This window comes from Pelmatolapia mariae, linkage group LG6 (genome assembly GCF_036321145.2).
Source record: "Pelmatolapia mariae isolate MD_Pm_ZW linkage group LG6, Pm_UMD_F_2, whole genome shotgun sequence".
In the NCBI taxonomy this organism is placed as follows: domain Eukaryota; kingdom Metazoa; phylum Chordata; class Actinopteri; order Cichliformes; family Cichlidae; genus Pelmatolapia; species Pelmatolapia mariae.
Genome location: NC_086232.1, coordinates 35,379,221 through 35,392,475, shown reverse-complemented (window position 1 = coordinate 35,392,475; position 13,255 = coordinate 35,379,221). Strand labels below are relative to the sequence as shown.

At 42.4% G+C, this 13,255-nt stretch overlaps 1 protein-coding gene across 1 annotated transcript; it reads left to right on the top strand.

Moving 5' to 3' along the window:
- Positions 1-2,409: 2,409 nt before the first annotated feature.
- On the top strand, positions 2,410-11,956 carry LOC134629430 (peroxisome proliferator-activated receptor gamma coactivator-related protein 1-like). The gene is made up of 11 exons (XM_063476747.1): positions 2,410-2,500; positions 4,653-4,748; positions 4,834-4,989; positions 5,300-6,983; positions 7,597-7,650; positions 7,739-8,519; positions 8,592-8,795; positions 8,993-9,062; positions 9,149-9,270; positions 9,362-9,513; positions 11,007-11,956. The coding sequence occupies exons 1-11, from the start codon at positions 2,420-2,422 to the stop codon at positions 11,105-11,107; spliced, it is 3,501 nt and encodes a 1,166-aa protein (XP_063332817.1). The 5' UTR covers positions 2,410-2,419; the 3' UTR covers positions 11,108-11,956.
- The last annotated feature ends 1,299 nt before the right edge of the window (positions 11,957-13,255 follow it).

Below are 13,255 nucleotides of genomic sequence, written 5' to 3'. Positions count from 1 at the left end.
CTATTTTTGGAAATTCTGGAAAACACAAGCAAGCCTGCAGTCTGGGAGAGATGGTGCTCTACTGGGATAATATGTTAGAAGAATTAGCACCACACTCTCAAGGAAATTACAGCATGACAACGTAAAATATCCAGTCAGTTATGAAAAGCTCATAGCGTGCTTCGTCTCATAGGTTTTATGAGTTAGTTCAGCACTTGGGTGGGTGGGCGGTTAGCTTCTTCTCACCTGGTGGAGATCTAACATTTACATTTACAAAAGACCTTTGTGTTAAATCCTGCACTTAGTGCTAACCAGGTGAATAAAGTGAATAAAAAAGTGAACAAAGATCTCTAGTTTTAAAGCTTAATATTTATTAGGTAAAAAGAGTCCAGATCTCTTTATTTCATTTCCTCTTCCCAGCTTATTCACATGCAATGAGGCAAATGGCTGGCAGAGTCAGACAGATCAGGGAGTTCCTTAATAAACTAAAAATATAATATAATATAGCCACACCAGATCAGAGTCTGAAGCTTCATGTTTTTGCCATCACATGCAGGTGAAGACTCACGCAGACTTAATCTTCTTCACTTAAGCATTTCAAATGATGAGACATTATAACTACTAGCGGCCAACCTCACCTGGTTATGGTGCAGACAGAGGCAACAAACAGACAACAATCTGCTGATAGATCAAAACCAAGCAAACTCTTCAGCTCCTGCAGAAATGATTAAGCGATGATTGGCTCAACTTCATAATCAAATAGAAACAAAGTGTAACAGTAAATAGAAAACGAAACAAGAGGAAAGCACATAGTTGATGTACTGAATATGCAAATGTAATCAACCACAGCTGAAAATACTGATTTGAGCAGTTGTATTTATTACTCAGACATATATGACTTAACATGATGTGGAGCTGCACAAGATGAAGAGGAAAGAAACGAAACAAAGCACCAATCACACCGAACTGTATGAGTAACAAGCAATAAATACAATCAATCAAACTCATTTAAAGCTTTCTGTGGCCTCGAGTCCATGTGAAGACTAAACTGGAAAAACTGGACCTCACAAAGGTCCCATTTCAAGTTAAACAAGTTAGTAAAACCGTTGTTAATCTCTAACGGAAAAGTACTGGCAAAGCAAATATTGTGATGTCTGAACATGCGCACAATCAGTTAGTCTGTTTTGTAGATGGGGCAAAAACCAGGAGGTTACAGTCACCATTTCAAGGACTGAGTTTTAATGTAGCTTATTATGGTATCTAACATTTTATGAAGCCGCTGATGCCGAACATTTGCACTGATATTTTTACCACACTCTCAGCAATTATAACACCAGCGATAATAAAGCACTAGAAGATAACTCCCACTTACACCATTAGTGCTCTCTCCATCAAAGCTTCATGCCATGAAACAGATTCAAACAAATGTCAGGCAGCCTGAGCTGTATCTGACTGTTTCTGCCTTTATTTTGCTAAAATGCTACTTTATAAATTATACATATTTGTGTGGCATGTGTCCTTCTCTGCACAAAGTGAGATCTTTTCTCCAGAGCCAGCAGGGAGCAAGAAGAGCAGCGAGGCCAGACTATGGAGGCTGTGAGGGTGGGTCTTCTTACAGCAGTGGTAGGGTACCTCATGAAATCTTAATGCAAAACCTCAGGGACAAATTAAGAAGAAGAAAGGTATCAGTTAAAGAGTCAGAAACACTGAATAGTGTTTTCACTTTGCTAGGATACTTCAATAGATTGATACTGATGTGGATCAGGTATACTTTATTATCGGAACAGGAAATCACTCCTACCTGGACCATTTTCACTTATATTCATTTTAGAATAATTAATTTTAATTTAACATTTCACTTTGAGTATATTGGTTGTATAACTTATTTTTTATAGAGAGTTCACATTTTCTATCGCTTATATCTATATTTGTACATAACATCTGTAACAAGACTCTTCCACCACAAGGTGTCGCTTTGAGCAATAACTAATGAATGAAAAATTTAAACCTGTAACAAGAATCAACTTTTAATAAGTTAAATTTTTACTTATTTGGTTGAATTGGTTATAATTGGGTGGCATGAAAGCAGTCCAGAAACATTTAAGTGCTTCTGAATACGATCCTGTAAAAAGAAAAGAAAAACAATTCCTTTAATAAGCTGCCTTTTATTTTACCTTTCATTTTCAAAACCCGCTTCCTTTATTTGTCCCTAATTCGTCTCGCTTTGTGGGTCACTAAAACTATTTTTTAAGCTAAAACTAATTAATAATCAATGAGAAACGTGACGAGCAGACAGCTGACCTGGGATCTGATTTCTACTCGAGTCCTCGCTCTGATTAACGGAGTTAAATCCGATCTCAGATCAGTGCTTTTCGCGCGCTTCCAACCGGTGACCACGTGTCTCCCTCCGGCCTGCCAGCGGACCATGTGGAGAGGCAAGATGGCGGCGCGGTGGAGGGGGACAGACGGGGAAATAAATGCCGGCAACAGCGACTTTATGGCCAGCAACACCCCCAACGAGGTACCGGTTTCCTCACTTTAGCTCATCGGTCATAAAATAGACCGCATGGTGGCGGGTTTCGGTGCATTAGTCGGGCGTGTTTCCCCTGCGCTCGAGGCCACATGCGCGAATAACGACACGTGGCTGAAACGAGCTCGTAGTACTACTCAGGTAGTGATCAGGGAGCGGATCGATCCGCCTGTCATTTGGGCGGTTTGGATGCGGGAAATGCTAAATGACAAGCTAGTTAATGAGGCTGTTCGTGTCTAGTTTGATGTTTATTAGTTTAGACGTTTAAACGGAGGGAAGCCGGTGAGTTCCCGAGGAGGTACATGATGTTCAGATAAGGCAGCGCCCTCCGTACGACCCACGCTGCTTTATTTCCCTCAACTATCCCCCAGCTGCTGTCCTTGCTTGACTGCCTGAAGCCTAATTTTAACATATTTCCAGGCACAGAAATGAACTGCTGCCCTGTCAAGCAAATGCTTGGTTAGAGGAGTGCAGGAAATGAGAGCTGCTTCACTTCCCAGAGGTGCTGTACAGATGTTACACCCGCCTCTAGGGCCTTAGCCGGCTTCCTACTCATTCAACACCACTTGATCTTATAAGCTGAAGTTTCGCTTTCCTGTTCTTTCCTTTAAGAGAAATCCTCTGCTGTCTGACTGAGTGTCCGCTCCTCTTTGTGTTTAGTCATAGTATATGAATTAAACCCCCCACACAGTTCTTGTTTTAATAGCATGAGCCACATAATCACATTTAGAGCCTAAAATAGTTGCAGGGGTCTTTTAAACAGCGGTCCCAAAAAATAGGCAAAGTTTGTTAATAAAATGAAATACTATTAAAACAAACATGCGCACTCCTGGTTCCCAGTGAGTTATAAGTGTGCTGTCACAGATTTAAATCTTTAAAAAAAATAAATGGTACTTTATAGGGGTTTTTTTTAGGTCAAATTATTAGACCCAGTATCCAACATAACACAGGCACCTTTCCTTTCACCAGCTTCTTGATTGAGTTATTCATTGTATAGTAATGAGGTGGTGAGTAGGAGCTGGTTAAGGATGGCTTCATTTATGTGTAAAACTATCCAAAGATGCATTTTTAAAACAATTATTTTGTGAATAATGACGTAAGAAAACACTCATGAAAGTATGCTATATGGACAAAAGTACTGGTACACCTACAAATTAAACTTACAGTAACTGCTCTGCATTAAAACAAACCAAGCCATGAAGGTCCTGGTGGACCGTTTTAGTGCTGATGTTAATGCCAGAGGAGGTTTGGTGCTTTGGAGTCAGCAGAGTACAAGAGTCTTTTATGCCCTGTGCACCTCAGCGACCCCACTCTGTAACTTTATGTGGTCTGACACTACATGGCTAAGCTAAGTTCCTAAATGCTTCTACTCGGCAGTAATACCATTTACAGTTGATTGTGGGAAATCTAGGAGGGAAGAAATTTCACAAACTGACTTGTTAAAGGTTTGCATCCTATTACAGCAGCTCACTCAAATTCATTAAGCTCTTTACAGCAAACTGTTCTTCACGAATGTTTGTAAATGTTTCGCTAGATACTTGATTTTATGCACCTTTGGCAGAAGGACTGAACACACCTGAAGATGTGGTCCATTATTATTGTCCATGTGATGCACTTTTTTTCTCAGTGGCCCACAGTTATTGAGATATTGTTTCTGTTAAACCCTGAAATGGACAATATTATTTAGGGAGTATAAAACACCAATGTTAACATTTTATTGACAGCCGCTGTATTTCACAAACTAACAAACAACTTAGCTGCACCACTATTCAGCTACTCTAATGCTACAGATAGTGCTGAGTGCAGTAAGCAATCAAATTATCATGTTCTGCGAGGACAACATTTCATATAGGACAATCTATAAGTCAGTATGGGTTTATGTGTGATAGACAAGTACTCGCTTTTTAAACACGATTCACGTATCAGATCTGATCACAGTTTTTTGAACTTTTGTCAGAACTGGGACTTCCTGTTTTTGCTCTGGAGTTAGAGTCATGCTTCCTGATCTTTTGGTCACACCCAGGGAAATGAGTGTTTTGGGTTTTTTTTTATTTAGCACGAAGTGTAAATACACTAATGTGTGTGCATGCAAATCAGTATAACATGGACATTGAAGTGATTTTCTTCATGTCTGTGTTTGCAGCCAGTCCTGAGCAGGGCAGGTGTGGACATGGACACACAGTCCTGTGTGGATCACTCCATCCTGGCCATCTTGGAAGACTCCACTGTTGCATCGGAGGTCAGAGTCAAAGCAGATTGATCTAAATGATTTCACTCAGTCACACTGGCTGTGTATGTATTTTGATTTGGCGTTCTCGCTTCAGTGCAAGAGCAGAGCTGAGGAAGAAAGCGAGCGCCTGCTGTCTGCCCTGACTGAGATGCTGGATTGTGTGGAGGATGACGGCAGGACTCTGTCTCCTTTCGACACCCTGCCAGACACCAAGTTCCTCAGCCAGGCAGAGTACAGGGACAACACCGTGGTGAGTAGAAACTAGAATAAAGAATTACTTGTATTGTCCACAGTCCGTTCTAGTAATCGGAGAAGAAGTAGGAGAAGCGTTTCGACTGTTTCATCATGAAACTAATGATGATCAGCTAAAGTGGAACTTTACAAAGCAGGATTAGTGGGTTAGTGAGGTGTCTGTAAATAAAATAAAGATTTTTCTGTGTCACAACTTCAACTCTTTTAGATCACCATGGTAACATATGTTTAGGTAGGAAGGAAGTGACATGTTACTCGCAGCAGTTGCAGTATGAGATCTTGAGACCCCTCTCTCTCATTTTTAATAGGGATCATCGTTTGCTCAGAGACTTAGACCAAGATCTAAAACACCAACTACAGCATCCACAACTAAGAGTGATGGAGAGAAAGGCAAGGAGGGCAAACTAGAGAAAAGCGGTCTGTCACAGATGTTTAAGCTACAAGGCCAGATGTTTCATCCCAAAAATAAAAAGGCAGATGCCGAAGTCGAGGTTTTTACCTCGACTTCTCTCGTCAGCCTGGTGAAGCTCATGCACCCCTACTGTCTGAAGCTCCGTGTGGAGGAAGGGGATCAACCGAGGACACATCCCACCATATTCTCCCAGGAAGAAGTGTGGAAGTATGAAAGACCAACTGGAGACAGTGATGAAGAGATAAATGTAGTATCTGATGATGAGGCGCCTGTAAGAGAGACCAAGATACGAGATGAGGTAGATGAAAGAAGAGATAGCGGGCAAGTCCTGAAGAGCGTGCTGTTGAATGGAAACTCCAGATCACCCCCATCCAAAGGGAAGAAAAGAGTGAGCTTTGGCCCCGTTCGAGTGGCTTCATTGGATGAATCGGAAAATGGATTAAATGAGAGCAATCCCACAAATTGCCATACTAGTGAAAGTGAGTCACTTCCACTGAACAGCACAAACACACTTGAAAATCCAGCAATTGAAGCCTCAGCAACGTCCTCGGAGGTGAATTATAACAAAACTGAGGACCAGCAGCCTAAAGTTCAGACAAAGGCCAGATCACTCAGCCTCCAACAGTACAGACAGCTGCGCCAGAAGAGACAACCCCTGGTAGAGAAACAGGGGAACTACACTACCAAGTGGCCCTCTGTTCCTGAGCCCCCTAAGGAGCTGACCCCCATCCTCTGTTTGCAGAAACAAAACGGCTGCAAACTTAAGATGCCGCATCACTACCCAGACCCCCGTAAACCTGATTTCAAGTCATCCCATCTTGCCTCTTCACCACACAAGCTTCACTCCTCAGAAGCCAAATCTTCCACTTATGTAAATCACAGCAGACGAAATCACCAAAGGACTGAATCCAAAGTCCTCTCGCCTACCAGTCCACTGCCGGACATTGTTCATGAAAGCAAGAAAAGTCCAGTGAAGAAGCCAACAATACTTAGTAGTGACCCCCCAAATCCTGTCCTCCTTTCCCTGCCAGTTCTTCAGATAGCATCACCATCCACTTCCAACTCTTCATCAGCACCTAAAGTGGAGTTTCTGTCCAGGGATTCAAGCCTGCAGAGCACCAGACAGCCTCAAGAACTCCAGACTGAATCCTCAGCTGCACCTCTTCAGAGACAGACATTTTCCTCAGAGCTAAATCCCCAGGTGTCACCTCTAATCAAAGATTATAGCCAAGAGAGCCCTGCACCGCTTCGGGATATGAAGACAGCATTTAGTGAAATACCAGATGATTCCTATATCTCTCAGGAACAAGAGAACTCACAAAGCATGAAATCACACATTCAAAAATGCAGTCTGAGCCCACCCAAAGGAACCCAGCACTTACCAGAAACTCCACAGGCACCAAGTCCTGACGCACAGAGACCAATAAAATGTTCCTCTGTCAGCCCACATTTCAGTCAGCCCCTTACTCACATAGATTCTGGAGCAGTAACCGAGGTCCTAACCCACAGTATGAGTCCTCCTGAGGAACCACCACCTCCTCAATCCAGGTGCAGAGTGCAGGGAGCAACAGCTGACTCAGGTAAACACAAAGGAATAGTTTCACATTTTAGGAAATCTACAGAAGTTGATTGACTGTGAAATAAACGTAAAGCAGCCAGTTAGCTCGACTTAAAGACTGGAATCGGGGGAAAACATTTTCAAAGGCAAAATATGCCTGATTTAAAACAACAGTTATTTTTTATGTTTTGTGCCATGAAACATACTTCCTCCTTTTTTGCTAGTATATAGCATGTTGCGATCACCACAGTGCGGCAGTAAAGCACTTATAAGCTGTTTGCTTTCCACAACGAAAGCAGGAAAGTAACGTGTTGTGAACTACCAGGAAAAACTGGTAGAACTTGTGTGGGACGATGACGTGGAGACGGTGTGCAGACAGGAGACGCATGCAAAGTTAAAGGCTGTCCAAAAAAGATAAGAAGATGGTAGACTTGTGATAAACTCTGCATACTAGAAGATTCAGTCTTCATCTTTACTGTTTTCTCATAGAACATATTAATAAGAAAGCCCAAGCATTTTGAGCTTACATGTGTGTTATTATTTTGTGTTAAATGTGATGATGATAGGAGTGAGAGAGAACTAAAGGCGAGCGTCTTCCAAAGCGGTCGTTTCACGTTTGTTCTTTCCTTCATCAGGAATTGAAGCGACTGATCTGACCAGCTTGTTGGAGCAGTTTGAGGAAACACAAGGTGAATTTTGTCAGATTACTAGCAGCAGTGTACTAATGGAGGCTCGTGTCCTGTGATACATAACCTCTTTTTGTTTTTCCTCCTCCAGCTAAAGAAGAGAGAGTTTGTGAGAACGAGCCCGCGCTTGTTCGTGCTGCTTCATTAACGGCGATGTCCTCTGTGGGACCACTTGAATCTTTAAGCACTGCAGAAACTCAGAAACTCCAAGTGTTGGAGGCTGTGGATATCCCTGAGCCCCTCAGCACTGAAATCATTCTGAGCACTAAGCAGCCTGCAAGACGGAAAAATCCTCCATCCAAGGCCATTCAGATAATTGACCCCCGTCCTCTGCCGTCCAGGAAGACTCACACAACTCAGTCAGAGTCAGCTGCAGCTCTTGCTTCTCCTCACATGTTTGCGCACGTATCTGCCGATCACGATTACTGCGGCTCTGTAGATCATTCTCCTGTAAATGCTTCTCAGCGTAGCAGAGCTAAGCCCCCTTTATTCAAGGATGCTTCTCAAACCACAAATGAGCACCATGTGATGACCCAGGGCTCGCAAGCTGCAGGTGAAGAGAAGAACCAGATTACAACTGTTAAAACACAGTCTGTGCTGCAGCATCAGTTCAATCAGCCCAGGGCCAGATCAGAGACCACAGACAGAGCTCTGCAGTTTGCAGACTGTGCTGCCAAAGAAGATCGTGGGAGGAGTGAAAACAAGACCGCTCCATGCACCTTCCCGACACCTCCACCCAGTCCTCCTGTCAGAGGCAGAGAGAAGAGGAGATACAGGAGAAGATCACCACGGTCTGACTCAAGCTCCAGCTCCCGGTCCTCCTCTTCTTCTTCCTCATCCAGCTCTGCATCTCGCTCTCCAAAAAGATTAAGGTACTCATCTTCTATCATTCACGTTCAGCCTGAGCTTTTGCCTTTTGTGGCTACAATATGTCGATCTTGCAGGCTCCATCGCAAGCGTTCAGAGAGCAGCTCGTGTTCATCGTCCCCCTCTTGCTCCGTGTCCCGATCCCCTCCTCGGCGGTACAGGTCAGGGTGCTGCACACCAAGATACAGCAGATCACGGTCCAGATCTTGGTCCCGGTCCACATCCCGGTCCCGGTCGCCATCTCCACAAATATGCCGTAAGCGGTGGAGAGACTTTTGCAGGTCAGTGAATATTGTTGATGAGCTGTAACCATCCAGTTCAGATACAGTGCAGTCATTGCTAACATCCAAAGAGAACTAGTGCTAACTTTTGACATAAGGAACAATTGCACTAATTTCTCGTTGCCCCTGATTTTTTGTGATAACTGACACATTCAGTGGGAGCAAAATCTCACTCCCCATTTTCTTCGTCCGTGCAGCAGCAGCAGCAGAGAGTCCAGGAAGCTCAGGAGAGAGCACGAGATAAGGATTCAGAAACTGAAAGCCATAGTGAGTAAAAATCATCTGATGTACTGATATTTTTTTTTACTTTTCCAGTGGGCAGTAACTATATCACATTTAATTCTTTCACACAGGACGAGCGCCGGGTGGTGTACGTCGGCCGCATCCGCAGGTCCATGACTCACGATGAACTGAGAGAACGCTTCTCTCAGTTTGGAGAGGTGGAGTGTGTGTCACTTCACTTCAGAGATAGGGGGTAAGCATGCACCATTACAGTTTAACACGTTTTTTATTGGCTTTACAGTGAAATGGGTCACCATTAAACTCAACACCTTTGGTTCCCACAGTGACCACTATGCCTTCGTTACTTTCTACAACATGGAAGATGCTTTCGCAGCCATCGATAATGGTGGGAAACTACGGCAACCTGATGAGCTGCCCTTTGACATCTGCTTTGGTGGAAGAAGGCAGTTTTGTAATACAAACTACATGGATCTCGGTAGGTCCAACACCAACAGCCAAGACAAACACTACACTATAGTGAAAGGAGAGAGTTACCGGACAAACCGATAAAAAAAAGAATTCTCTGGAAAAGACTAAAAAAATTTGCCCTAAAAACCACTGTGTTATGAAACAGCTGAAATTGTCCAGGTGAACCTACACACGCTGTATCCTTCAATTTGTTATGACTGTACAGACAGTATACTGTGTATTCTACACAGTATAAGAGCACCAGCAGCACATGCAGGCTTCAAACTAAGGTCTACAAATATAATAAGAACAACTACTCATCTGTGGCGTCCGCAAGGGAATAAAAGCCCGGCCTTATAATAGCTGTGTGAGAATGGACAGGCTGAAACACGCTTGGTTTATTCCACCAGAATAAAGGAAAAAAAGAAGTTGAATGAAATCATATTAAATGTAGCCAGACAACCAAAAAAAATAATTGAAGTTGTAGAGATGTGACATTGTGACTAAATCCAACAGATTAAAATTGAAAGTTGCTCTCAGGCATTTAAAAAAAAGAAAGAAACCACAGTACTCGTTCAGACATGAGGCTGAGATGTTCAGCACAGGAAAAAGGGGGTTTATACCCAACACAGTCAACTGTTGTTTTTGCTCTTTAATTGTAGAGCCAAAGATACCACCCCAGTGATGTCCCAACCTGTACAGTGTGGGCCATCTCTTTGGGTTGGGAATTAAAATTGGTGTTATATATGATAATTGTGCACATTTAATCTGTTTCATTACAAACAGAAACCAACTGCTAAAACACCTCATGACTTCCCAGCAGGACTAGCATGGTCGATTTGAGTCTATCATGACAGTCCCCTCACTTCTGTGAGAATAGAGCACCCCAACAGCACCGCTGTGTACAGCTGAAAACCTTAATCAGAAAGATGAATGGTGTAACTAGTGTAAGTTATAAATTGATTAGGTGAGTGATTTTCTAACTTTTTGTGCCCGAGGCACCTCGTAAAGGTGAAGGTGCATCTGTATCTGAATCCACACAGGTCCAGTAAACGGGCTTGTTGCTCTTTTTAAGCAGCTCTAGTATTTCTTAGAAGGGCTGTTTGGTTTAAAATAAACATTCCAGGCTTCAGGGAGGAGAGCCACCCAGCAACTAATCCCTATTGGCTTTTGTAGAGCACTGGCGCTCTGGGCCCAGGTGTTGCTGATTGAAAATAAAGCACACATCCTCTCCAGTGCCCATAGAAAAGAATGGCCACACAGACAGGCTGAGAGGGAAGGAGAGCAGAGTTTGTTATCACGCAGCCTCCGCAGACAGATGAAGCACTTGGATTAAGGGCCAGTGTCACTGCTGGTCAAGAGTTACAGTGCAACAGTGTTATCATAAACTGAAATTTTGAAGCTTCACAAAAGCTGTATTTGCTACAGTGCTCTCACACTATATTGTAATACACATCGCGGGCACCCTCCTCAACTTGTTGAACACAGCAGTGAACATGTGCACATCCCTCTCTTTCTCAGATGCAAACAGAGACGCAGAAGCGTCTCCTTCCAGGACCAAGTTTGAGGACCTCGACTTTGATTCGTTGCTGAAGCAGGCTCAGAGAGGATTAAAGACGTAGCAGAGCCGAGAGGACGAACGGCAGCACAAACCTGGAAGAAAAGATGGAAGCGTCTGTTTTGGGGGGTTTTCCACAAACCTCAGAGCATTGTGCTCATACTGGCATGGGAAAAATTTGTTATGAGTTTTCATGTTTTGCTAAACTATATTGTAAATGCATGAAGGTTTTTATGTGTACAGTTTATATGTATAAATATGTAGCACTTGTATGCATGCAGTTACTCGTGTACAAAGTTGACATGTAGCACTTGATGTGAGACAAGGTTTTTATGGCATTCCAGAGCACTGAGAAAAGTTTGTATATGAAAAAAAGGCAATTTATTGTTTTTCTGTTTAATTGGGTTAATTTGAGTGATTAGATATTTTCATGTAGATATTTACCTCTGACAAGGAGCTTTTGTTATTGTGTTGATTTGTGTGTTTCTTTGCTGTTCTGGACTGATTTAAATGAACGTTTTTGAGGGCTTGGACTAATGTAGAAGGGATTCACTTTTCCAGTAGGTCCACATTTGGATCTGTTCTAGTAGTTTATTAGACATTTAGGATTATATCTTCACAAACGTATACCAAACTTAAACAAGAAAAATTGGGTGACATCATATTGATGTTGAACCAGATCCAGATAATTGTGGCAGGCAGTGGTTTGCTCCACTGCTTTACTTTCCATTGGTGTGCTTGAAATAAAGGGTGTGATATATTGCTCTTTACATAGAATAAACGATGTTTATGGCTGTAACCACACTGCATTACCTCAGTTTCATCTTGTGCATTAATCTGGCTGCTATGTTTTTCAGGGGGGTCTCCTTAATTGTTGGTTGACAATTAAAATCATAACCTGTTGAATTTTCAAGTGATTGTCATCAAGTGTGAAATTTATTTCTGATAATGATTTCCCATGGGCCCACACAACTGATTCTTTTGGTCTATGCAGTGACCCCATTTTAAAAAAGTCCTTAAAAAACTCTTATTCAAACCTGTGATTCTGGACTGCAGCTACTGATAGTGACTGGACCTCTAGTTAAATTGCTGGCATATTAAAAAAAAAAATCTACATCTAGAATCACTAGAAAGCACCGGTTATCTGTGGAGACTTGATATTTTGAGCTCCCCAAGGTGTTTTTACTGTTATAGACTGTTAAAATATCTTAACATCATCACAGTACTTAGGATTAGACTTAGTTTCCGCTGCCACAAAATCCTCTCCTGGCTTCAAAAAACTAGGGCCAGCAGTTTTGTGGCCAAAAGTAAAATTAGCCTGATGATACATTTGCAAAACCACACACTCAGGAGAGGGAGTAGGAGTTATTTGGGTGATCTCCTAAGAGTGTGCTGATTTATATGCAAAGATCTAGACAGTTTATTTCAGTAATTACCTACCAAGAAGAACTGCAATTTGTGCCTCAGAAAAGATAAGGGAGTGTGATATAAGGCCATTGGATCCATGGATCCATCCTGCCATTGATACAAGACTTGCTGCTTTCATGCCAAATTCTGACGCTACCATCTGAATGTTACAGCAGAAATTGAGACTCATCAGATCAGGTAACATTTTTTCAGTCTTCTATTTTCCCATTTTTGTGTTTCCCTACAAACTGTAGCCTCGGTTTCCTGTTCTTTGAGTTGACAGGAGTGGTACTGCCGTGGTCTTCTGCTGCTGTAGCCCACCTAAGTTCAACAGGTTGTCTGTTCATAGATGCTCTTCTGCATACCTTGGTTGTAACAAATGGTTATTTTTGGCCATCCTCCGTTGACTTTTGCATTCAACAAGGCATTTTCACCAAGAGAGCATCCCTCTAAACCCTCCAGGTGTTTGTGTGGGAAAATTACCAGCACTTTTGGCACAACCAGCCATGTTTAAACTGTTGCTCAGTCTGAACTTCAGAGGGTTGCCTTGATTGTGTCTAGAGGCCTAAATGCATTGATTTTCTGCAGTGTGATTGGCTAATTACATAAACTGCTGTGGAATACTACAAATTTTGGTATCAATCTGATACCAAGTAAATACAGGGCCAGTACTACCAATAGCGGTACCGATACAGATACTTTTAATCTATAAGGGCAGCTGATCAATGTGCCAGCATTGTGTCATGATTTATGGGATCACTAATGTGCAAATTCTGAACACATATTAAGGGTAGGTGATTTTTAC